The 25,788-nt window shown below is 34.4% G+C and overlaps 3 protein-coding genes and 2 long non-coding RNA genes across 9 annotated transcripts; 4 read left to right on the forward strand and 1 right to left on the reverse strand.

The window, feature by feature from the left end:
* Nucleotides 1-1,039: 1,039 nt before the first annotated feature.
* LOC147533722 (uncharacterized) lies at nt 1,040-5,311 on the forward strand. The gene is made up of 6 exons (XR_015227413.1): nt 1,040-1,798; nt 1,946-2,079; nt 2,438-2,571; nt 3,311-3,364; nt 4,294-4,361; nt 4,858-5,311. It is a non-coding gene; the product is annotated as an uncharacterized LOC147533722 (long non-coding RNA).
* A 626-nt stretch (nt 5,312-5,937) lies between these two features.
* Nucleotides 5,938-8,164, forward strand: LOC147533723 (uncharacterized). Of its 4 annotated transcripts, none has more exons than XR_015228461.1 (4): nt 5,938-6,739; nt 6,930-7,115; nt 7,245-7,376; nt 7,730-8,164. It is a non-coding gene; the product is annotated as an uncharacterized LOC147533723 (long non-coding RNA). The 4 variants fall into 4 exon arrangements; XR_015228460.1 differs by having other exon boundaries at nt 5,938-6,309; nt 6,453-7,115; XR_015228458.1 differs by having other exon boundaries at nt 5,938-7,115.
* A 1,787-nt stretch (nt 8,165-9,951) lies between these two features.
* Nucleotides 9,952-11,291, reverse strand: LOC147533724 (uncharacterized). Its single transcript, XM_086650065.1, has 2 exons — nt 11,235-11,291; nt 9,952-11,148 (listed from the first exon to the last, which is right to left on the reverse strand). Exons 1-2 carry the CDS (start codon nt 11,289-11,291, stop codon nt 9,952-9,954), a joined length of 1,254 nt encoding a protein of 417 aa, XP_086506191.1.
* Nucleotides 11,292-13,050: 1,759 nt separating this feature from the next.
* LOC147533725 (synaptotagmin-2-like) lies at nt 13,051-18,297 on the forward strand. Of its 2 annotated transcripts, none has more exons than XM_086650584.1 (13): nt 13,051-13,564; nt 13,878-14,124; nt 14,420-14,518; nt 14,650-14,700; nt 14,819-14,942; nt 15,939-16,057; nt 16,260-16,361; nt 16,455-16,529; nt 16,636-16,712; nt 16,794-17,040; nt 17,124-17,474; nt 17,580-17,711; nt 17,928-18,297. In XM_086650584.1, exons 2-13 carry the CDS (start codon nt 14,014-14,016, stop codon nt 18,057-18,059), a joined length of 1,620 nt encoding a protein of 539 aa, XP_086506710.1. In that variant the 5' UTR covers nt 13,051-13,564; nt 13,878-14,013; the 3' UTR covers nt 18,060-18,297. The 2 variants fall into 2 exon arrangements, with proteins under 2 accessions (XP_086506710.1, XP_086506711.1); XM_086650585.1 differs by having other exon boundaries at nt 13,554-13,773.
* Nucleotides 18,298-19,043: 746 nt separating this feature from the next.
* On the forward strand, nt 19,044-23,528 carry LOC147533726 (uncharacterized). The gene is made up of 6 exons (XM_086650587.1): nt 19,044-19,550; nt 19,681-19,815; nt 19,909-19,999; nt 20,202-20,296; nt 22,901-23,068; nt 23,154-23,528. Exons 1-6 carry the CDS (start codon nt 19,160-19,162, stop codon nt 23,312-23,314), a joined length of 1,041 nt encoding a protein of 346 aa, XP_086506713.1. The 5' UTR covers nt 19,044-19,159; the 3' UTR covers nt 23,315-23,528.
* The last annotated feature ends 2,260 nt before the right edge of the window (nt 23,529-25,788 follow it).

Raw genomic sequence — 25,788 nt, forward strand, 5'->3', positions numbered from 1 at the left:
TTTCGATTTGTCTTGTGAAAAAATAAATGGTTTTGGCATTTTTTGTTTTGCATTCGACATAAATATAAAGACTAAAGCATTTATTTATTTGTCCTTTACAAAAATTAAAATGTTATGCATATTATCCTTTGAATTTAACAAATCCGTTAACGAACAAATAATATTTTGACTAATACATTATATATGTTGTTAAGAACATTATATATGACGCCAACATTTTATAATAAGTCGGGACATTATTATAGATATTGTCAACATTTTATAACAACACAATGATATATGTTGTCAACATATAAGGGTAAAAATGGAATTATGAAAAAAATATGTTGTCTTGTTAACAACATAATTACATATATTGTGAACATTTTGAAAAATGTTCAAAAAATGGGTTTTTTTGACATTATTATTTTTGAGTGGGTTTTTTTCTTATTAGGGTCTAGATTTTTGGGTTTTTCACTCATTTTTTCTTTTCTTTACCACATTCATCATCCATGTAATAAAACAAGGGTATCCTCCCCACCTTACAAATTTACTACTTATTTTTTTTTTTTGTTGAACTAAACAAATTTACCACTCAGTTGGACACGTATTAGAAGGATTTGAAATGAAATTGTGAACCTTCAGTCTTCTACTGGATCGTCTAATTTATTTATTTTAAATATTATTATGTTTTTTTCGTCGACCGTAAAAATCAATTGTCGTATACATTAATTTTTATTCGACAATAATGCATTATAACTATAAGATAATAATAAAATAATATTCTTTTTATCTGACATTGATTACATTGTACATTACATCAAATGACTTGGATACCTCATAAAGTTAAAATATGTTCGTAACAACCATAAATGAACTTCAAATCTATATAACAAAACACAATGTTTTGTGCTGACTGGGACAAGCCGAAACACAAATCCGGTCGTTCGTTGACTTTTTTATAAGATCTACACCCTTACATCCGTTACCCACCCTAATTTAATCACCCACCAAATGAGGGAAAGTTAATAAAACTTTCAATCTGGGGTTCATCATCTTCATACGCGCCTTATCTTCGTTCCTTGGCGCGTTATCCCTGTAAAAGAAACGACTGAGTTGTATCTCCTTCATCCCTGGTGGGGACGTTAGAAAATTTATGGCTACAAAACCTTCAATAAAAAATCGTGCCTTCTTGGGACGTTACAAATTGATAGCTGAATCGATAGTAATGGCGACCGAACCTTCCCTCTCTTCTGTAAACAATCTTTCATAAATATTCGCCATCTCAGCTTCTCCCTGAGAAAATATTATCCTTTCCCCAATTTTCAATCTTCAATAATGTCTGATTATTAGGCAGGTAGATTGATTGATAGAAAAACCCTAACTTATTCAGATCTCTGAGGAAGTTTGGTAATTGAAACCCTAATTTATTCTTCAGATTATTACTGATGAAGACGTCCCCCAAATCTTCCCCTAAAAGTCTACGCCTAATCAGATTCTTCCCTTTCCGTTACAAAATCTTCATCAACCCTAAACGCCTATATGGACCACCAAAATCAATGCTTCAACAGATCGGTTTCTTCCCACTATATCCACGTTCTGCACCCAAATCGGTTAAACGATCGAGCAAGAGACGCACGTTATGATCTTCGTCAGTCTTCTTCAAACTCTGCTCGATTGAGATACTAATTGCTCCACCTCTCTATAAAACTCATACGTTTCATGATTTAAATCGACCAAATTGCTCTCAAGTATAAGAAACGATGGGTTCTGATTTTCTTTTTCAATTTTGCTTTCTTTCTAATAGTAATTTGTTATGGTGGGTTGTTCATAATTTGATAAATTAGTTCTGATTTTAGTAAATTATTTGTCATGGCGGGTTGTTTATGTTCAATTTTGATAAATTGGTTCTGATTTGAACCAATTGATAATATATGTTGGGAACTATACACTCATATATTTGCAGGTTTGGTTCATCTTTGCGGCATACTCAATGACCTTCCCAATCACATAAAATTTGGCTTCACCAAAGAAAAACCTTCATGGCAGAAATTTCCAGTCTCAATTACAGAATTTTCGTCTAGCTCTCTATAAATCAGGGTAAGTCACTCCTCAATTTCTCTCGATATAGGGTGTCAAGTTTTCTTGGTTCTAGATATTTTTTGATGTATATAAGGGAAAATGTGTAAAGTGTGCATTCTGCCTGGGTTATTTTACTTTAGGATCTTAATTCAAAATCTAGGGTTAACTATTGTTTAGTCATCTATTTCGGGGGTTTTGTTTCGATTCACGAGTTGCTGTGAGAAATTAGATTTTTCTTGAATGATTATTTGATTTTGTAGGTAATAGTTGTGATGTCTTCTAGAGATTTTGTTGGTTTTTGGATCACAATATTTAAGAGATTTTGTTGCTTATGAGTAAATCTTAATTCGTTTTCGAATTTTGTGATGGAACAAAGCTTTAGGGTGCCAAAAGATACACAATATGGTGTCGTTGTAGCAAAGAGCACAGAGCTCAAGGATATAATCAAGGACATGGGTCACAACCTTGTAAAGGAGGTTGCATATGCAAGCAATGGTGTGGTTTGTGATGGTAAGACTTCATTGTGCATTACATTATAAGGGTTTGTATTATCGTGTGTGGGTGCAAATGTGCAATCATATAAATATATAATGGGTGGGGGATATCTTGCTTATCTTTTCCTTTGTGTAAGAAATAGTCAAAGATGCTTGGTTGGAGTTGGAAATCCAGAGTCTGTTAGAGAAATTTGTGTAGTGCGCTTTGGTATTACAAACTCTCATCTATGTTATATTCATAGGTGACTCGTTTCTCTAATTATCATCCAATTCGGATACATATATTATAGAATTTTACTTCATCACTATCTTATAATTGGTGTGTTAGTTACTTTTACGCGATGAACTTCTCTCTTATTTGTTCCCTTAGGCCCAAATTGAAAATGACATATGCTCTACACAAATTAAGGTGAAGGTTGGTAGTTTACCCTTGCCGCATTTTTTTTTCGCGCAAATAACAGGTTTAAAGAGTAGTTGAAGTGAACATAGGTGTGAATCCTTTAGTAGAAAGTGTTGATGATCAAGTTGTCAAGGTCAATGACATTATATGTTGAGACATTTAGACTCCAGGTACTTGACATTCTCAGCAAGTTTAAAACCCAATATTTCCTTGTATGAGAATAGCTATTGTAAGAACGACCCCCATTCGACAAAAAATAGTTGGCAATGAATGAAACGTTATGAAATTGGTTCTTATTCTTACGCATTCATTATGAAGTTGGTAATGAGTTTTACATTTTTTTTTTCTTGTGCAGTGTCATCGAGGATAACATGAAAGATGATGGCAGTTGGTCTTTGCTCACTACAAGGTGCAACTGGTTTCATTTCTCTACTCCATTTTATTAAAAGTAATTAAGTGTTGAGTATTCATGATGTTATATTTCATAGTGTGGTTGTTTTGTGTGAACTTATAATTTAGTTTATACGAGTTAATCTTTTGAAGTAAGATATGGATTGAAGTAAGACTCCAGTTTAGTTTTCATATGTTTCTGGATACTAGATAGGCTAATTTAATATTATATAAGAAAAAAAATTTCTTTTTTGCCATATGAACTAATATTGAATAAGGAGAATTTGAGGGTCGTTTTTGGAGCTGGTTATAGAACTCGGGCTCAAGAGAAGAAATCATACTTCACAGGTTTTTCTCAAAAGCGTCACTCATGATGTTCATAAATGATATGTGCCCATGCCACTTGAGATTCCTATTCTTTTTTTGTTTTTGTTGAAAGATATTCCTATTCTATTGGTAATTCAAAATTCATACTTAAAGATATATCTATTTGAGATACTAATTACTCTATCTCTATATAAAACTCAATAACTCATTTACTTAATGGTTTACATCGACCAAATTGATCTCAACTTCTCAAGTAATAAGAAACAGTGGCAACTGATTTTCTTTTTTAATTTTGTTTTCCTTCTATTAGTACTTTGTTATGGTGGGTCGTTCATATTCAATTTTGATAAATTAGTGTTGGTTTAAGTCAATAATTTGTCGTGGTGGGTTGCTAATATCCAATTTTTATAAATTAGTTATGATTTTAGTCAGTAATTTGTCATGGTGGGTTGTTCATATTCAATTTTGATAAGTTCATAAATTCATTGATTGTTACATAGATGAAAGTATACCGTCATTTATATGCAGTTTGGTTATTTATTCTCTATAATGTTTACGCAGGTTTCGTTCATATTTGTTTGAAATGTATGTTATGGCTAATTTTATGTTACGTTGCAATAGGTGAATACTGATCAAGGACCTTCTATAAGCTGGAAAGTAAGAAAAAACATGCATCAACAGGGAAAGAGGTTTGTACTTTTCCCTTACCTGGGCTGAGAAGATATTCCTCTAAATTCAAATTATTTACGCAACTTATGTTTATACGAAAATTATAAAAAACCAACCAAAAGTATTGATTAATGGACTCCATCTCAGTTAAGGAAGTGTTGACATCAACATACATATAGTTGTGAAGATTTTCAAACAGACGAATTTGCTTATGATAGTCAAATAGTGGAGCACCAAAAAGTATAATAGGCTTATGACACTTGAGTCCTTATTGATATTTGAGACAAGTTAGGAGTTTAGGATTTTTCATTTTTCATCAGATCTAAGATACTATTAGCAAATGAGAGTGAAATTTATCATTACAATTTGAATACACATACAAGTCCCCTTGAGAAAAATGTGAAATATTAATAAATTCAAACCTTCTTGAAGACATGAAACCTATCCAATAGAACTCATTGTTTATGTGGTCTTTGTTCAATATACTTACCGGTAATTCTCATCCAATGCTCACAGGAAAAAAAACATGAAGAATAAAACAAATGCTTGTTGAAAGGTTTCACCCAGTCTGAGCAGAATTAAAAAGAAGATGAAACACAAAGTGTTTGGCGGTAAGTTCCAAAGCTCGCCAAACCGAGTAATGTTCGATGAAAGGTGTTTGTGGTGAAAAGCAGGAGGAGAAAAGCTACTATGTTAAATACTGTAGGAGGAGAGTTGTGTATAAACCAAGTTACTATTGACACTAACTTAACTAACTGAACTATGAATCTAAAGACTAGGAAGTTTAGTGTTGCTTTTTGTTGATTTTAGTTGTTAAATATTTTGACAAGTTTTATTATGGAATTATTCTTTCTGCAAGATGTGGAATTCCAAGTTCTTGTAGTTTTATTTATAGGAGCTTCAAGAATGTGAAATTTATAGAAAACTCACTTGTAAATGATATTTGAAGTAAAGAGTTTATGACTTCAAATTTCGTACGACCATATCACAACAAATTTTTTGTTTTCAACTTTTCTTTAACGCTCATTCTTCTTTACAGTTTTTAGTTTGAAGAGGTTAAATGCGTTCATAGTTGCGTATATGCACAAACAACATGAATACGGTTGTAGTTCAACAAAAAAACATGGATACGGTTGAGATCTTTTGGTAAAATCGATGGAAGTATGTCTAATCCAAATTATTCTCCATATTAGTGAAAGAACTAGAAAAATTTTCCACCCTGAGAACCAGATTTTTAGATGAAGAATCGTTATCGATATCAATGACTTTATCGTACATGGCTCAACACTGAAGAAAATGTAGGATGAACAATCAGAAGAGTACGTATCATTTTTTTTAATGAAAAAAAATAATATTGGCCACACACCGGCCGTGCCCTAAGGGCACGGGCTATACCTAGTCTATTATATAAAACGCAATGTTTTTTGCTGACTGGGACAAGCCAAAAGACAAATCTAATCGTTCATTGCAATTTTGATAAGATCCGCACCCTTAGATCAGTTACCCACCCTAATTTAATCACCCACCAAATGAGGGAAAGTTAATAAAACCTTCGATCTGGGTTCTTACGCGCCTTATCTTCGTTCCTTCGCGCGTTATTCCTGTAAAAGAAACGAGTGAGTTAGTATCTCTATCATGCCTGGTGGGAGGTTACAAAATTTATGGCTTTAAAACCTTCAATAACAAATCGTGCCTTCTTGGGACGTTACAAACTACAAATCCATCATGAATCCTGCTTCAAAATCTCTCCTATTCAAGTTCTCTCTCACTGAAATCGATAGCTGAATCGATAGTTATGGCGACCGGACCTTTCCTCTCTTCTGTAAACAATCTTTCATAAATATTCTTTCCCCAATTTTCAATCTTCAATAATGTCGGATGATTAGCCAGGTAGATTGATTGATAGAAAAACCCTAATTTATTCAGATCTCTGAGGAAGTTTGGTAATTAAAACCCTAATTTATTCAGGTCTTACTACTATCTCTCTTTCCCTCTTTAGGTTTTACAATAGGAAATAGGAAATTATGTTCTTCATAACTTATTACAATAGGAAATTTTGTTCTTTATGATTGTTAGGTTAAATTTAAGCTTTCTCTATTTTTGAATTTCAGGAGTTTCAATTTCGTCCCCCTTGCCGTTTATATCTCTTCGTCTTCTCTTCCTCCTTCCTTACCATAACTCCCTACATGTCAATTCTCACATATTTCATCTTCTCCCCTAATAATTCATTATGGAAACAATCAATATCTTTCAAGAACAGTGAAACATCAATTGTTACAATATTCTTCTTGTGCTTTGCTTGCCTATGATTTGTAATAGAGAATACATTAATCAGAGGTTACAGTTCCATTTTTCTAGATTTTCAGGAAACAATTGAAGGACGGAACAACTTAATCAGGTAAGAAAACTCCATTACTAGCTTAATCAGATTTTTGGTTGTTTCAGGAAATGAAACTCCAGTAAAAGGTAAGAAACCCCTAATTGAATGTTATAATTTCACTTTCCTTGCTCTTCTTGTATATACTTTGATTTCCTATTTTGTTTCTAATTGTTGTCTAAACAAGGATTTGTTCATACAATTCTGCAAGGTAAACCAGTTACATTGTTCCTCCTTCTTTGCCTCCATATTCCAACGATTGGATTGGATCCGTTACCATATTTCGGTTTTTAAATTGAATTTGCCATGAAGTTCTGCTATAGTAATCGAAGGTTATTCAGGTCTTATTGGTTTCAAATCTCAAGAGTCTCTCGCCATTCCTGTTGGCTTGTGGAAGGTAAATATACTTTGCTTCTTTTTTGTTTCTAATTGTTGTCTTGTTTCAAATCTCTAGGGTTTGTTCATACAATTCTGCAAGGTAAACACTTTGCTTCTTGCAATTCTTTTTTGCTAAATCAATTTTTAGAAAACAAGAAAGGGTAAAAGTGAAACGATTTAAAAAGGAGGAGCAACAACAGCTAACTCCATAACTATTGCTTCATTACTCATCAAATAGAGGAGCAACAACAGCGAGAGATTAAGACTCTGTTCGTAATATGTAAGTATTGAATATGCTAACAAGTAAGCATATGCCTTTTTATTTTGAGGTAAGCCATGACTCTATTTGTAAAAGCTACTGTTGTTGGTGATAGGGCAATGCTTCTTGAATAGCAGTCAATTGCTTCCTTGAACTATTTCTGTTGTTGGTGGCTAATGAATAGATAATATTAAGTTGAAACCAACATATTTCATGCTTAAGAGTGTTATTGTAATGCGCACGACAATAGGGTGTTTAATAGAGCTAAATCATGGTTATAAGTCTTCAGGTGTTTTCTCCAAAATTTTTTTGCTTACTGTAGTTGATAGTTTTGTTGTTATTTGTTATCTAAGAGCACATTATTTCATTTGTAGGCATCATTGATAAGATGAGTACAAAGATTCATCAAGAGATACATGTGTAAATTATATTCCACCCGATGAGAATGCGGACAAGAAAAGGTGTGGATATTGTTATACTCTCGTAATGTAGCTGGATTGATAATCACTTGGTTCAATTGTTTTCAACCAACATATACCTGGATGCTTTTGAAGTACTTAAGTCTTTGGGCTACACTAAAGGTAATGGTAAGTCAAGATACCAACTGATATTACAAAACAAATTCAATACTACATGTGCTAAATTAGCTTAGGTTGAGTAGGTAAAAGAAGCTTAGCATAGGATAGCATCATCAAGTTTGGTATGTCTTATTTTAACACTTTGGGATGTCTATTTTAATATATTCAATGATCACATCAATAATGTTGTGAAAAACAAGTTCGAACTTGAAATAAAGCTAATTAATCTAACATTGTTTTTCTCGTGCAGGCGAGATATCTGTCTTTTAATTTTTATTCTTTCTTTTCTTTGCCAATTCGTCTGATGCCATTTACCTGTTATAGCTTCTTTTATCATTATATATGACTGTTTTCTCTTCAGTTCAAATATGTTACCCTTATTGAAGTGCGGAATAAGTCTCAAAAATGAAAGTAAAGGAAAAAGTGCGGAGTACTCAATACAATTTTCAATTCCTTTTCAGTCGGGGAAGTTTGACTATAAACCTTCTCTCGATTTTTTCCTTTACTTTCATTTTTGAGTCTTTTCTAATATTGCATTGAATTTTAATGTGTCAAAACTGGTGGTTGTTTGAGGAAGGGGTTCCACTGACTAGGTCCGAGAAATGAGAGGATAGAGTATAACTACTAAATGACTAATCCAATCCACCATGATGTGTGTGAAATATAACATCTATGTTATTTAACCAACCCAATAAGGTCTCATCAAGGTTGGCGACAAGCAAAACATCAAATCCATGTTTTGATGGGACCTTTGTACTTGCTAACTTTGTAATGTATCCAGTTAATTTTTCCGTGCCGGAGGCACGGGTTATACCTAGTATCTATTATATAAAACAGAAGGGAAAACGATGACTGGGACAAACATCCTTATTTAATTATGTATATTGTTTAGGAGTTCCTCCCAAAATTTAAAATATAGTCCTTCGTAAAAATAAAGTTACCTATTTAAAAAAGAATAATCCTTTCCTTCTTAGAAATAAAATAACTAATTTAAGAAAAAAAGAAACAAAATAAATTTTAAGGGTTAAAAAAAATTAAAACCTCTCTCTCTCAATAAAATAATAACTAATTTAAGAGAAAAAATAATACAAAAAATAATAACTAATAAAGTCTCTCTCTCAATAAAATATAACAATTAATTTCGTAACATTTGCTTGATACAAGTGTCCGTGCCCTAGGGCACGGGATGTACCCTAGGGCAAAACCCACAACAGTTTAAAGGATGACTGGGACAAACATCCTTTTTTAATAAAGGATATTGTCTAGAAGCCCTTCTCAAAATTTAAAATATAGTCCTTCGTAGAAATAAAGTTACCTATTTAAAAACAATAATCGATTCCTTCTTAAAAATAAAATAATTAATATAAGAAATACAAAAACAAAATAAATTTCAAGGGTTAAAAAAGGAAATTGAATTTTTTTTTTTTTCTCTCTCTCAATAGAATAATAACTAATTTAAGAGAAAAGAAACAAAAAAGTAATACAAAAAACAATAACTAATAAAATTCTCTCTCTCAATAAAATATAGCAATATATTTCGTAACATTTGATTGATACAAGTGTTCGTGCCCTAAGGCACGGGATATACCCTAGTTGATATAATGCTCTAAAAGTAATTTTCTTATCGCCATTAAACCACTATTACATTACACGTATCATATATTACTCCCTGTAAAATATGTAAGATAACTCTGGATGATAAACTACCTTCTACAAGGGCCTAACCCATAATTGCACAGACTCAACTAAGGAGATGCACAACCTAAACCAAAAATCTATTTTCACAACAAAACTATGTTATGTATAAAGTGTCGTTTAAACTTTTTTACCTTTGTTATTTTTTTAAAACAAACATAAAGCAAAAAAAAAAAACAAATATTCTGTAACATAGAATGACCCTTTTTATGTTGGTTAGGAATCTTAGCTATTTACCACTCAAAGATATAACAAATGAGCAATGAAGACAGGGACGGAACCAGAACTTTTGTTAGGAGGGGGCTGAATAATTCTAGCATAAACTAATGAACATAATAAGCAAACGGACAATCTTTCAAAATTAAAGCTTGTAACCCATTCCACTCACCTCGCATATTACTTGCACCGTCATATCCCTGACCTCGAATATTTTGGATATCAAGGTTATGATGAGATAATACTGAATATATTTCTTTTTTCAATGTCAATGCCTCGGTATTAGGTACATGAACAATCCCGAAAAAACGCTCTACTACAAAGGCATCTTTGTTCACAAATCTTAAAACTATAGCAAGTTGTTCTTTTTTGGACTCATCACGAGACTCATCAACCATAATACAAAATTTTGCTTCTCCAATTTCATCTCGAATAGCTTGCTTAACTTTAGTTGCGAAAACGTGCAAAATTTCTTTTTGGATCAATGGTGAGATGTAAGAAGCATTTTTCGGAGCCTTATCTAGCACAACTTCTGAGACTTTATCATTATATTCAGCTAATAACTCTATCATATGAAGAAAATTTCCACGATTTAGCGATCCTTGACTTTCATCATCACCTCTAAAAGCAAGACCTTGAAACGCTAGCCAACGGACTGCATCAATTGATGTTTTGAGCCTTAACCGATTTTCTACAATTTGTTGAGAAGTGTAACTATGAATCACCTGTTGTATGTGTTGAGATTGATTCATTAAATCCTCTAAGGATCGCATAGAAACTTTATGAGAAGAGAGTGAATCTTTTCCGACATGATTCAATAATGCACAGTTTTTTCCGTCTCTTACTTTTTTCCAATTTTTAAAGCCATCAACTGTGAAAGCTTTTTGCCCGGAACTCCCAGATGGCTTGTTAAATAGATAACATGGTAGACAAAACGCAGCATCTTTTGAAGGAGAATATTCCAACCATAACTGAAACAATTTAAACCACGAATATTGAAAGCTACGTCGGTGAGTGGCATGTCCTGATTTGGGGTAGATTGAGAGTAGAGGTTGGTATGGACCGGCTTTAATATAGGCTCTCCTAACTTCATCTTGTTGGTTAACATTATATTCCCATATTTGAGGACGTAGTCCTGGATCACGCTCTAAAGAACCGATGTTAACCTCATTGATATCAATTCTTGGGGATTTCGTAGGGGGTGCATCTATAATTGGAGCTTTAGCATTAGAAGATGAAACTCCTTCTGCTCCGTCAATATTTTTTCTTTTAAAAAATTGATCGATCGTAGTAGATTTTTTAGGCTGTAAATTGACAAAATATCATACGAATGCTACATATAATAGGAAAAAGTAGGAATAATAAATAGACTAATAAAATAAGAGCTAACCTTTTTTGATGTCTCTTTTGGATCATCGTTATTCATTCGATTGCTCCCGCTAGCCATTTAAATCTTTATACCCTATTTAAAACAAACAAATATTGACATTAAATTAACGTTTATTTACATGAACATATAAATTATTAAGTAGTAAGTAATGTGTAGTTGCAAAAAAAGAAAAAGAGAGATAAAGACATACATACAGTAAGAGGGAGAGAGATGAGAGAGAATGAGAGATAGACAGAAGAGATCTAATAAATTATTAAATTCAGTTGTCAAAGTAACTCATAAAATAATATTTATAAGGATTGAAATCGAGAAAGTGGACATTAGGGTAAAGAGGTGGTGGGGTCAGGGGTGAAAATTAGGGCAATAAAAAGGTGGGATTGTGGGCGGCAAGTTCAGTTAAGTTTTTAGGTTATTAGGTCGGTGGCTAAAAGTTGGTGTAAGTGATGCCGTGTTGGACTTGGATTGGATCAAGGGGGCCAATTAATGTCATTGCAAAAGATTTAGACCTATTTGACTGTTTAGTAGGTGGGAAAAAAATTAGGGCCAGGGGGGCCATGGTCCCTCCTGGCCCTAACATAGTAACGTCCCTAAATGAAGTAAAACAATATCAGTGGAAAAACAAATGTTTGTAGTAGTATTTTGAGAAGAATTAATTACAAATATAACACCAAAAAAGAATAACAGAAGGATCACCACAAGAAAAGAATATCTTCATTAGTGGTTTTAAACACTGGTGTATAATTCATGATGATTATATGTCCATTTTGGCTTATTATGATATTGCCCCACATGTATTCTTTTTTTTTTTTTTTTGTTGTTGAGAGAAAATATGATGTATTTGACTCCCCATTTTTATTTTCTTGTCAAACATCCGTTCAGTTGTATGCCAGGAACTCGTGATGAAATTACTTCTCTTTATATGTTTTCAGACCAGACAGTTTCAATTTCGGATCAAATAGTCTCTCAGTCCCAGAATCGCCACCCCATTCCATCAACAACTTCGACCCATTCACAACCTCCAAAACATATCTCTAACTTTATGCTTAACAATTGATTTACTCAAATACTGCAAATCATTTCCACCTATATCTGGCTGGAACTCAAACAAAGACTTCATTAACCATTTTGAAGTTTTTTTTTGTTGAAAGAATAACCGTTTTGAAGTTGTTCTACACTCTCAAAAAAGAAAAGTTGTCCCTACAACTGCTTTAATAAAACCATTTGAAAATGACCTATCACACAAAGAGAATGTCACTTGACATTGGTTGTCTCCACAACTCTGGTAGATGTAACAATTTAAAAGTAACCAATCATGACACAGCAAAGACACGTAACAAAATATTTACTTTCTCAATATTTTTGTTTACAATTTAAGATAGTTTAAGAGGATAAATTCATCTGCAAAATTAAAACCATAAGTTTTAATGAAATAATGATCTCCGTCAAATTTATTTTGGTTTAGAAGTACATATAGTTATTTAACAACTACTGTTTGCTCAATTGATTATTCATCTACTCCGAAAATTCAGAAGTTCTAAGTTTGATTCATAGTGGAGGTGGAATGCATTATTTATTGATTTGGATTATAAATAAAGTAAAGGTAGGAATGAACGTTCGTGTCTAGGATGTTCTTATGTTCCTTAACAAAAAAAAAAGTTCTTATGAGTATAGCCTTTAGAGCTCATACCTTTATTAATGGTTGTCATCGAGCTTATTAAATTGTACTTATTATAGATGCGTTCATATCATTTTAATGTGATTACTCTTTTTAGTCGATAAAAGAGAAACAAGAACAAAAAATTGTGTATTACTATTATATCCCAAAATTCAAACATTACCAATCTGAGTGAAGAGATAGAAAATAAAATGTTAGGGAACAAGAAAATCTAGACAGCCAACATACATAAACATCATGTGTGTTTGATGTAATCTGTGTTTCCAATGATTCTGATCTACGTAACTGCGAATCGCGACAAGCTACATAAGATTTCTACCCAGAATCTGTCAAGCTTTTCTTGTTCCCTATATCATTCGAGAGAAAATACGAAAATTGTTGTCGAAAAGTATATTTTCACGATCCCTTTCACGAGAGTAAACATCTAAGATGACACATTTTTTTTTTTTTGGGTAAGACAGTTAAGCTTCACCATCAAAGTCAAGTGGTCGTTAATCTTGTCGCTAATCCTTATTACCCTTTCTTTAATCACAAGGCGAATACGTGTATTAAGACGAGTTGAAGAGAAGACAAATTTCGAGATTTAATCGAAGAAACTCACAAGACACGGCAAATAAGAGAGAGAGAGAAAAATAAAGAAGATCGAACAGAAATGGTGGGTTTTCATCTTTCTTTTTCAATTTTGGATCGCTTTCTATTAGTAATCGTCGTTTTCATCACTGTGGGTTGTTCTTATTCACCTCAATTATTTGATGATTTATCACTATTTTCAACCCCTCTCTCAACTGTTACATAATCTACCGACAGTTTAGGAAATATCACGTTTTTTTTGAGATCTTCATTTTTTTAGTAATTAAATTGAAGGTTAGATTGAGAAAGCAATTAATGTATTTCGATACGGTGAGAAAGGATAAGTGGATGAATAAATTATTTTTAGGTTTTACTTATTGGGTTTCTCTGTCTTTTAGGTTTTTGACGTTAAAAGGTAACTGAGAATATCACAAAATTGAACGAGGAAGTTGAAGTGATTGAAGAGAACAAAAGGTCGGTTTGGGATTATCTGCAAACAGAAGAGGAATTCAGATTTAGGGATTTTGATAAAAAATGGGGATTTTAAGTACTTTAATGGGGTGTTGTGGATTTGGGGTTGGGATTTCAATTGGGGTTGTAGTTGGCTATTATCTCTTCATCTACTTCCAACCCACAGATGTCAAGGTTCGTTTTGTTTTTACCATATCTGTTCTAGTTTATATGATTGGTTTGGTCTGAAATGAAATTTGGTGGAGATGGTTATGATTTCATATGGTGCATATCTCATTTGGAACCCTAGGTGTAAGACCTTTTTTGCATATTAGTACAGTATATAATTAACAAACTTTCATTTGAGAATGGTATATTAGGGTTGTAGTTTGTACAGCAATAGTTATGTCACTCTTGTTCTGTACATCTAGGTTTCAAATTTACTTATTTCTGATCTTATTTCGTTTTGCATTTTATCTATATTGTTCAGGACCCTACTATTCGTCCTCTGGTTGAGCAAGACTCCGAAACCTTGCAGCGATTACTTCCCGAGATACCTCTTTGGGTGAAAAACCCAGATTATGATCGTGTATGTTTTACTAGTTTCTTTTAACATTTTCTACTCATAATACCTTTTACGATTCCGAGTAGCAATTTTAGATCGTGGGTTTGAGTTATTACTTTAATAGTTTATTATCTGAGAGTCATTTTTTCTTGAAGGTTGACTGGTTAAACGCTTTTATTGCCGCAATGTGGCCTTATTTAGACAAGGTATGTGTATATGACAATGCAGAGTGATCCTCAGATGTTTTTTATGATGCATTTCAGTTTTGTTTTACTTATCTTTTACGATGTGGAGTATTGAGTGCTAAATATTTTTCTTACATAGGCAATTTGCAAGACCGCAAAGACTATTGCCAAGCCCATCATAGCTGAGCAAATTCCGAAATATAAAATCGATTCAGTTGAATTTGAAACACTCACCTTGGGCTCCCTACCACCAACTTTTCAAGGTTAGTCGGCTCTGGTCGATCTTTTACTCGGACACTCTCATGCTTGATACTGAATCTAGTTAACATGTTTGTAACTTACATAATTCTGAGCATCTCACTTCATGCCACAAAATGTTATTCATGCTGGTACTCTTTTTGTGTAATGCTCAAGGATACTCAGCGTGTAAACTTCTAGAACTAGCTCATTTAGGTTTTGTGTTTCTTTGATCGTGTCATTGAACTGGCTTCTACCAAGAGAATAACTTTTATGCTGGTTAACAAGACAAATAGTTATTGTCATCTCTGCTCACAAGAGGATTGGGAACTTTGAAGTATGTGTAGAAGTCCAGAGGGAATCAAAATGTCAATTTTCAAAATGAAATCTATTCACCACTTAGTTGCATTTTTTAAATGAATGGTGGACCACCAGATGTATTCCGGGACAGAAAGAGGGTAGTAATGAATATCAGCATATCTTGCACAAACCATTTAGAGGTGCCCTTAGTTTCTTTCAAGAAATTACTTTTTATCAGTTTGTTACTCAAGCAATCTTGTTTTCTTCACACTTACCTACCGTAGAGGCATAAAGGGAGAACTGTTCCTGACGGTACAATATGCCGGAATCACTTGATCATTGTTCGTCTTTGCTGCAAGAGTCGTCAATAAGTGAGCTATTATAATTTTCATCATGGTATAGGAATTTTTAAGTAAGTCTAGTTCGTTGTTATTGTTTCTACCACAATTAGTTTGTATATCAAAGATTGTGGGGGTTCACCAAGGCCGAAACATCTCAATTATGCTCGAAAAGGCAAAGTTGTTTTGCTGTAACAGGGTTTGCTGATCCATAATTTCTGGTGGAGAGTTAGGTTCTTAATCATCAGACTTGCTCTTTTGTTGTTTATTTATTCATGATTTTTGACTTGTATTAAGTTTATTTGATAGTTTAATATGACAACTTATGTTGGATATGCACCCAAGCCTTTCGATACTAACAAATTTGGATGTAATTTATGTCAGGCATGAAAGTATATGTAACTGGTGAGAAGGAGTTGATTATGGAACCATACTTGAAATGGGCAGGGAATCCTGATGTTACTGTTGCCATTAAGGCGTATGGGCTAAAAGCAACCGTGCAGGTTATTGATCTTTTTGGGTTCTAGTAATCTATCTGCACTATGAGTTGTTGGAAATTTAATCAATCGAACTCAGACTTTTTTCTGTCCGCAAACTCGTTCATTTACTTAATCATAATGAGTTCAGTCTTTCTGCTGTTCGGAGACACTTCTTGTACTTGATCATTCTTGCCGTGTTAATGATGATTTTGCTTGAAAATTCCAGGTGGTAGATTTGCAAGTCTTTGCTGCGCCACGGATTACTCTTAAACCACTGGTTCCAACCTTTCCTTGTTTTGCTAAAATTCTTGTATCTCTCATGGAGAAGGTGAGTGATAATGCGATTAGTAATAAGAACTAAGAAATAACGAAGCTTTTTGTTGTTGGCACCAAGTAATATATGCTTATATTTTTCTTCCAGCCACACGTTGACTTTGGGCTGAGACTGTTAGGAGCAGATGTTATGGCAATACCTGGTCTATACAGATTTGTCCAGGTATACCTTCCACTTGCTCTTCTCCCTTATGAGAACTCCTCTAGTCCGTGTGATAGGCATCTTCTAAATTTTTGGTTTTATATTTCTCCTTCGCTTTTATTTACAGGAGCTTATCAAAGATCAGGTTGCGAATATGTATCTGTGGCCCAGAACTCTGGAAGTGGAAATCTTGGACCCCAAAAAGTTGGTCCCTTTGCCCCGTTTCTGAATTGCATTGTTCTGTTTCCATGTTATTATTAACCTAGTTCTCCACAATATTTTCAGAGCTCAAAGAAGGCCCGTCGGAATTCTTCATGTGAAGGTTGTGCAGGCAATGAAGCTTAAAAAGAAGGATCTTTTTGGATTATCGGATCCCTATGCGAAACTGAAGCTCACTGAGGATAAGGTTCCATCAAAGAAGACAACTGTTAAGCACAATAACTTGAACCCTGAATGGAATGAAGAATTTAATCTGGTTGTTAAAGATCCAGAGGCTCAGGCATTAGAGGTTACTGTTTTCGACTGGGAACAGGTAAACCTTCCGGATTTCTGCTTCAAGATTTCTTCTCTTTTCAGATGTGTCTTTTTGTAAAATATAATTTGATCTGTTTATAGGTCGGGAAACACGACAAAATGGGCATGAATGTCATCCCGGTAAAAGATCTCACTCCTGATGAGTCAAAGGTTATGACACTTGAACTACTTAAAAATATGGACCCCAATGATAGTCAAAACGACAAGTCTCGTGGGCAGATTGTTTTAGAAGTAACGTACAAGCCTTTTAAGGAAGAAGATATACCCAGAGTTTTCGAGGACTCAAACCAGGTTGAAAAGGCTCCGGAAGGAACACCGGCTTCTGGGGGTTTGCTTGTCGTTACAATTCACTCGGCTGAAGATGTTGAAGGAAAGCACCATACAAACCCTTACGTGCGAATTATTTTCAGAGGAGAGGAAAAGAAAACTAAGGTATTACATTTATCAAAAGCTCTACAATATTTAGTTCTCTTTTCTTAATTCACTAAAGAACAACTAAGACATTTTACCTAATTATGAATTATATATTTGGTACAGCATGTGAAGAAAAACAGAGATCCAAGATGGGAAGAGGAATTCACTTTTATGCTCGAGGATCCTCCAACAAATGATAGAATGCATATCGAAGTGGTCAGCACCTCTTCGAGGATCGGGCTACTTCACCCCAAGGTACACAGTGCTTACGATTTTTACTTTTTCTTTTGGGCCGGGCCGATAAGACTAGTTACTGGTTGATAGTTATCACCTTAAGGTGTAGTGGGTTGAGAACATAACCGGGTTTCTTCCTAGTAAACAAATATTGGCGAGAAAAGTTCATTTGCATCGAATGTAGATCTATAACAATTCATTGATGATGATTTTTTTTCTTCTGTTGATTTGAATCAGGAAATTCTGGGTTATATTGATATAAACCTTGCTGATGTTGTGAGCAACAAACGAATCAACGAGAAGTATCATCTGATTGACTCGAAGAACGGAAAGATTCAAATTGAGCTGCAATGGAGAACATCCTCATGAAGGGAAGGAAGTACATTCTCTCTCTCTATCTCCATTTTCCTTCTCAGAGGACAAGTGATTGTAATGGATGATACACTACCACTTCTTTAGTTGTTTTTGTTTTCCTATAATATAGGGGGGCATCTTATCAAAGACTGTATATTGAGAGCATGTAAAGAGTATTCTATCTTACATGTCTAACATCTCAAAGTGTGTTTTCAAGTATTTCTTGACTATAAGACCTTTTGTTCACTTGTTATTGCATCTTCATTATAATTTTACCGTATCAACAAAAGATTAGCTACACATAATCTTGTAGCATAAGTGATAGCAAGATTAACTCATATTGAGCTCCAAATAATTTGAAGAAGGTTTATAGTCAATTTCCAAAGTTGTTGAAGACAACGTGTTTTTCACTCAAAACTTGGTCAAAATGACCAATTCTGGTTAGAGGCAATTCCTATCTTTCTTCTTTTCCGGCAAAAGGTCGTTGGCCGACAATTTTCAGCAGCGATCTTATTACGTTTTGTATGTGACTTGTTTTTATCAAAGTAAAAATCATTTCAGAATTTTTTGGTCATATATTGTTAATTCAAACTTATTTCATACAAGATTCAAACAAGCTCAAAAGATCAGCTCGTATCTGCTACCCGAGCAAAGAATACTTATCCCAGTCAGTTGTTTTTTTCTTTGTTCATATGTTATAGTCAAACAAAGAATACTTACCCCGATGGGTTAGTGCATGCATCTGCAATGTAGAGGTCCTAGGTTTGATCCACTTGAAGTGTGAATTCAGGATTATTGAACTTGAGTTATCGTGCTTATCACATCTTCGTGATGCCTTGTAACGACTAATGTAAAATGTATACGGTTTCTCAAAAAAAACAAATGGTAGTTAATATTCAAAAAAAAAAAAAACATTTGTGATCAATTCGAGTCAGACCATTCAAATGAGTCAGATCTGAACTTAATAAGTGGTTTCAGCCCACCCACAAGGTCCATTTTATTGGTGAATTAGGGCCGTCCGTCCAAAAGTAGAAGATCAATGAACCAGTATAACTCCTTCTCTTCTTCCGTTCCAAGTTTCATCCAATCGACTCTGAAATAACAAGAGAGAGAAAATGAGAAGCATCAAAGGAGGAGGGATTGCCTCTTATGTTTTCCGACGAGCTTTGATCGGAGTAGCACAAGAGACTTACCCATCTTCTTCATCTTCTTCTATTGCCCTTCTTCATCACCAATACCAACAACACAGGTTTCAACAGTTCTCCTTTTATAGTCACAGTACCAAATCTGCATCGCCTCCTTCTTCATCTTCTTGGTTTACCCATGGAAGTCAATACAATCGAGCGATATCTATTGGTCTTGCTGGAGCTGTTTCCTTCTCCATAGCTGCTTCTACTTTCATCAACTCAGATTTATACGCCAAGGAACCTCCTTCACCTGAGTTTCTCCCTAAGGAAGTCATACTTTATCAATATGAAGCTTGCCCTTTCTGTAATAAGGTCAAAGGTACCCTAAACCTGCTTACCCTTTCCTTCTCCTCTTGCTGATTTCTACCAATTTTAAGTTAATTTTGTTTATTACTTTGTTAAACTATTTGGGTAAGCTTCAATTTTTATTGATTTTGGATTTTGAACAGCTTACTTGGATTACTATGATATTCCATATAAAGTTGTGGAAGTTAATCCCCTTAGTAAGAAAGAGATCAAGTGGTCTGATTATAAGAAAGTTCCTATCTTGACTGTAGATGGGGAACATTTGGTGGATTCTTCAGGTATTTTGTTTTATTGTTTTTTTTTTACTTAGTTAGGATAGTTAAGAGATTTGATGTTATTGATTCTTAAGGACCCATTATTTGATTTTGTAGCTATCATTGATAAGATGAGTGCAAAGATTCATCCAGAAAAATCTGTGAGTTCTGATCCTGATAATGAAAGTGAAGAGAAGAAGTGGCGCGGGTATTGTTATATTCTTTTTACCACCTTTTGTAGATTTAAACCGATTTCCATTGAATTCCATGAACTGTGTGATTTGCTTTGGTTTATAAGTTGAAATCTTATGGATGTTTAGTTAATGATATTGAGCTCCTAAACGGGTTCTTGGTAGTCATTGTTTTTACATCTTTTAATGTTTGCTTTCTTGGGCTCACGATCTATGTAGGTGGGTTGATAATCACTTGGTTCATGTGTTATCGCCAAACATATACCGGAATACGTCTGAGGCACTTGAGTCATTCGACTACATCACAAGTAATGGTAAGTCAAGATACCCATTTATATTACCAAACTAATATAATATTATATCTGCTGAAGTAGCTCAGGAGAGATCGATTAAGAAAAAATCTAGCTTAGCGAAGCATAATCAATTTGGTATATCTTATACTAACATGTGTGGATATCTATCTTAAAATATTCAATGATCATCTAACTATCTAAGCAGATAGGGTGGACATATTAGAATTTTCGGCCTGTAGATTGCACGAGTTTATATGTGAATGGCATAAAAGTGAAAATGGGTTATTCAATCAGGGCCGAAAATTAAGGTGTTATCTAGAAAAATGGTATCCGTTCTTATTCACCCATTTTGGCTTCCCAGTATACAATCAAACTCAGGTTTTGATATGATTGTCTTATGTCTAATTGTATTAGTTAGCTATGGGTCGTTCCTATTTCGCTTTCCAGAAACAATTCTGCTCAGTTCGTTTACAGAAAACGTGCCTCTTAGTTCTTTGTTTGTACATCCAGACCAGAACCAGCTAAGACGATTTTCTTTTGAAAGAATGAGATGTTAAAGACCTAGATTCTAGAATACACAGTTACGTTCATTTTTCTCCATTCCTTGTTGAAGAACAAATGACATAGTTTTCCATTCTCTGAGCTGATGGATTGACAGGTGATATGTGTCATATTTTCGTTGTTTGTTTAATTGTTCATCGCAGCAAACACCAATCTAACAAATACCTGTTTGTTCTACTAGTTTGTGGAAATTTTAGAAGTTCTACGTTTCAACAGAACTCAAATCACATATAATAAGAAAATGATGCATCTAGAACTGTGCAGAAACTAGAAAACAAGTCAAGTTAGTTATTGTCTAGTAAGCCCTAATACTTATACATTAAGACTATGGTGGGAGTCAGGACTTAAAAAAACAAAATCTATGTTGATCAAATTGTGTGCATTATAAAGCTATTTAGAACAAGAACTAGGAATTTAGATAATTGGTAGATTGGACTCTAGTATAGAGATTTGGTGAGAGATGGTTATGTTGTCAGAACGTTTACAGTGACGGTCACTTCTACAGTCTTCAAGATGGATGTTGAGGCTGCCATCTGGATCGCTGCCATGAGATGTTCTTGCATACTGGTGTAAGCTGTTTGATGCATTATAAGATTGTAGTTTTTTTTCCTGAAACGGCGAGTGAATTGATGTTATTGACGAGTATAAAAGTTACAAAGATAAGAGAACACACGAAAAAAAGCCGAGGTTCTAATCAGCCCAATACTTTACACTGTTATATATTCGCCATAAGAGCCTCCCAGGAATGATTGAAGTCTACAGAAGAAGTATATTGTGCCAAGCGGTTAGCTTTGGACCAAAAGATAGGAGCCTCTTCACTGAAAAAAAAACAGATTTTGTATAATGACATCCTTGATCTTTAATATTGCTGAGTTCCTGGCCTTCTAGAGAATCCAAAATAGCTTTTGGAGACAAGGTTCCGAAGACTCTTTGCTCTATTGGGGACGGATACCCCACTGGTCCATTAGCTGTGTGAAGGAGCGCGTTGCACACCAAACTAACGTGGTCAAAGTCAGAAAGTAGTTCCAAACTGCCAATGACATGACACAATGCAAGATAACATGGGGATTGGGGCTGTCTTTCAGAGCTTGTTAATACAGGCCACATCTATTGATGAGATAGAATCATAGAATCCCTACCCAAACAGACTATCAGACGTAGGAAGCCGGCTCAGCACTGGCGCCCAAAGAGTAAAATTGAGCCTAGGTGGTGTAGTACTATCCCAAATTTGAGCTGGCTGAGAAGGTGGAGAAACACCAGTAGAGCTTAGGGATATATAGCAGGATCTATCTCTCCGTCAAACTGAATCAGACTTTAGCATCCAATCCATTGGACAGTGCAATTCCTTCAAGATTCTGAATAAGGGTCGCCGTTGAAGCTTTTTATTCTCCATCTTTCAATCTTCTATTAATGTTTAGGTTGCAGCTATTCTCACCTCCCCTAATACCACCAGTCTGACCGAAAAGGTAGAGAAACACCGGTAGAGCAAGGGAAAATATAGCAGGATTTAACCGAACAAGTACCCACCATGGAACCTAACCAGCTTAGCATCCAATCTCTTGGGCAGTGAAATTCCTTCTAGAAACTGAAAATTTCGGTATTTTGGTCCTTATTTTCATCTTTATCCAATCTTAAGCTCAGATATTTTCAACTTTTATTCAATTTTTCGTTCTTAGTACTGTGCATTAAGGAAGAGGGTGTCTGTTCATTGTAGAATTTTGAGTGTTGTCAGGGATCCTTCCTACCCCTAGTTTATGGATTACTAGAAGATAAAAATTATATATTATACTCAATAACATGGACATTCTTAGCAAGCTTTATAATTGAGACCTTAAGAGATTAAACTGTTAAGGATTAGAAGATATACCGAGAAGTTCACCAAATCATGTGGAATAGATTTTTATATACTTTTCCTTTATGATGCTCTCGTTGCTTCTGGATGTGTATATGGAATAGCTGAAGCACTCCACTTTCGTTAAAATCAACCAAAACTAGATAAGGGTTAACATTAAGTTGGTGAACACTCCCATTTTCTCATCCATGTATTTTTTCGGCCTTGTCCAGGCAATTTCAGCTATACAGAGAAAATAACAGTGAAGTATGCCGGGGCTGCAGCAATGTATTTTGTGTCCAAGAAACTGAAGAAGAAATATAACATCACTGATGAACGAGCAGCTTTATACGAAGCTGCAGAAACATGGGTCGATGCTCTAGATGGGCGAGAGTTTCTCGGTCTGTATGTTTTATTAGTTTATCATGTTCGTTTCTGCGTACAGAAGATTATCTTGCTAACATGTGTGACTTCTTGTTTTTACAGGCGGATCAAAACCCAATTTGGCTGACCTTGCTGTATTCGGCGTCTTAAGACCCATAAGATACCTGAGATCTGGTAAAGATATGGTAGAGCACACACGAATTGGTGAATGGTACTCTAAAATGGAAAACGTTGTTGGAGATTCCTCTCGGATTAAGGTATAAGATTAGATGCAAATTTTGTTACGAGTCCATAGTTTATTCATGTCCTCGACATCGAGGAATAAAAGTACGACAAAAGAAGCACTTCTTTTTCTTTTTGGTTGTGTTAAAATTTTGTCTGCATAATTACGTGAAATTTATAAACTCGTCAAATAGGCAACCGTACATTGTCATTTATTATAAAATGGAATGGATGAAAACCCATTATTTTGATTCATTCTAATGTACAGTTCTCTTGTTCTCAATTATTTGTATAGACTTGAAAGCAAGCTAGAGGTCAATCTAGCTAACTAGTCTATATATATATGTGTGTGTGTTGTGTGTGTCGGCCAACTCGGCTTAGGTAGGGTTTATTCTTTTTACAACAAGACTACACAAACCGCCTCCTGGGACTCCCACTTGAACCGCATGTGAGAGAAACAAGGGTTTCTCTCTCCACGTGACTGAACATGTGAGAGGAGAGAGAAATCCTTGTTTTTCTCGCATGAGGTTCAAGCCGGAGTCCCAAGAGGCGGGTTGTTCTTTTTATGTTCACATCTACCTAGTGCTTCTGACACATCTGAATGACTGACTCTGGCTGATTTTTTGTTCCTTTATTTCATATATAAATTACTTCTATAGTTCTATATCAAACATTTATTATCTACAATAACATAAAATGATTATTATACCCCCTAGCCAAAATAAAGGATTCAAACTCAAACAATTGAGATTTAGACAGAGTTAAGTTGAGACCAATCATATTCAAATAAAACAACACTACCTAACACTTATTGGCTTGTGTAAATCTTTTCTTTTTCCCATCTGCTTTATGTCTGTTGTTTTGGGGAAAGAGTGAGAGAATTAAGCTACTAGCAGTTACTGAGTCTGGAAAATTGGAGAAAATGGACAGTTTCCAAAACAGTAACAACTTTGGCATAATGTGTGTCTGGTTGTGGGATGTGATTCCTTGTCCATTCAGACCTGTTCAGTACAGAAAGGAGTGAGAGAGATATGACCCCACTTTTTCTCTCTCTCTCTCTCTCTAGTTTGTTGTTGCTACTTTCTTGTTTGTTTGATCTATGCTGTTCTAATGGTAGTATAATTACATTGGTAAGCTGAAGATATTGTGTGAAGGATGAATAAGATCAAGATCAATCAAATAACCCAAAAGACAGACTAACATTTCCTATCTAGGGTTTTGATGGACTAGCATGACCAAGATTAGCATTTCATACATATCCTAGTGGTGCTTTCTTGTCATAAACACCACCTTGTGCATATGGATGAGCTACTTCATCACAAGCTACATATGGCCATAGCTCTACTTTCTTTAAGAACTCGACAAACCCTCTATACCATACCTTCTTCAGTTCGACCTAATCATTATGTTTGTTTATCCCGATCTACTTCTGAATTTTGATGCTTCTGCATCAAAATACATTCACCGTATTTCATATCATTCATCTCGTTCTGCATTGTCGACCAGGCAGTAAAACATTGCTTTTTCTTTTTCGGTAATATTGAGCGGTCTTAGATCACCCAACTAGTTCTCGGAATTTATTGGGTGGTGGGTAAATGACTTAAAACTTTCAACCTCTAAGTTGAATAATGTCACATCATAATGTGGGTGGTTCCGGCATATAGTTCAACTACTAGTTAGTATGGCAACCTTCTTTATTAGTGTGTGGTATATTGGTATCGCAAATATCTTTTTGGTACAATAATACACTATCTTGACTCGTGGTCCTCGTGTACCGTACATGTACTAGTTCTTAATCAATGTTGAAGATACCTAAGTTATTATGTACCTTTAATGAAATGAGCGGACTAAAATTAGTAGTATATGTTTTTCTATTATGAAAATTTTAACCGTAGATTTTATTACGTCATGTTTGTATATATCAGAAATTGATACATAAGACTATACGATAGAGTTTTTGATACCATGTAACTTTTTTTTGTTAAAGAAAAAAAAAGAATAGAAGAACAAAATAAAATAGAAGAGGATTACCTTTCATTCCATCTACTACTATTCTTTATTTTTCTACCACATCCTTCACAATTTATTCACCTTTATCTCTCACCACTTGCCTATAAATAACAAAAAATCACCACCATTATAACAATAGAGAAGAATCTCTAAAGAGAGATCTACTTTTTTCACAGAGTGGGTTTCTTTCTTTTTTTATCTCTATGTTGGTTAATAATGGTGGGCATGCCTTTTCTGCAGTGGGGACTGTTTGGTTCTCAAGTATAATGACAGGTTTTTGTGTGATGATGAAAATACAAAACACTAGTGAAAGCGACTGTCATCTTTGAATATTCCAAATACTTGATATCTTTAATCTTCTTTTTTCTTGATTAAGACAAACAAGCTTAAAGTAGTGAAGTTTCAAGTCGTGTGCCCCACTAGGCCAATATGAAGTTTTTTTTTTTGTTGAACTAGGCCAATATGAAGTTACACAAATCACTCACATGAGTCATGTTCACTTATT

This window comes from Eschscholzia californica, unplaced genomic scaffold (genome assembly GCF_041429995.1).
Source record: "Eschscholzia californica isolate CP2 unplaced genomic scaffold, dmEscCali1.0.p SCAF_6, whole genome shotgun sequence".
In the NCBI taxonomy this organism is placed as follows: domain Eukaryota; kingdom Viridiplantae; phylum Streptophyta; class Magnoliopsida; order Ranunculales; family Papaveraceae; genus Eschscholzia; species Eschscholzia californica.

Bases quoted from the DNA above. Each gene is read 5' to 3' on its own strand.
- LOC147533724 (XM_086650065.1), bottom strand. From the start codon at position 11,291: ATGGCTAGCGGGAGCAATCGAATGAATAACGATGATCCAAAAGAGACA. The intron at 11,149-11,234 runs GTTAGCTCTTAT...GTCAATTTACAG, and splicing joins CAAAAGAGACATCAAAAAAG to CCTAAAAAATCTACTACGAT.
- LOC147533725 (XM_086650584.1), top strand. From the start codon at position 14,014: ATGGGGATTTTAAGTACTTTAATGGGGTGTTGTGGATTTGGGGTTGGG. The intron at 16,713-16,793 runs GTTGGTCCCTTT...CAATATTTTCAG, and splicing joins GAAATCTTGGACCCCAAAAA to AGCTCAAAGAAGGCCCGTCG. The intron at 17,041-17,123 runs GTAAACCTTCCG...ATCTGTTTATAG, and splicing joins CTGTTTTCGACTGGGAACAG to GTCGGGAAACACGACAAAAT.
- LOC147533726 (XM_086650587.1), top strand. From the start codon at position 19,160: ATGAGAAGCATCAAAGGAGGAGGGATTGCCTCTTATGTTTTCCGACGA. The intron at 19,816-19,908 runs GTATTTTGTTTT...TTGATTTTGTAG, and splicing joins ACATTTGGTGGATTCTTCAG to CTATCATTGATAAGATGAGT. The intron at 23,069-23,153 runs GTCTGTATGTTT...TTGTTTTTACAG, and splicing joins AGATGGGCGAGAGTTTCTCG to GCGGATCAAAACCCAATTTG.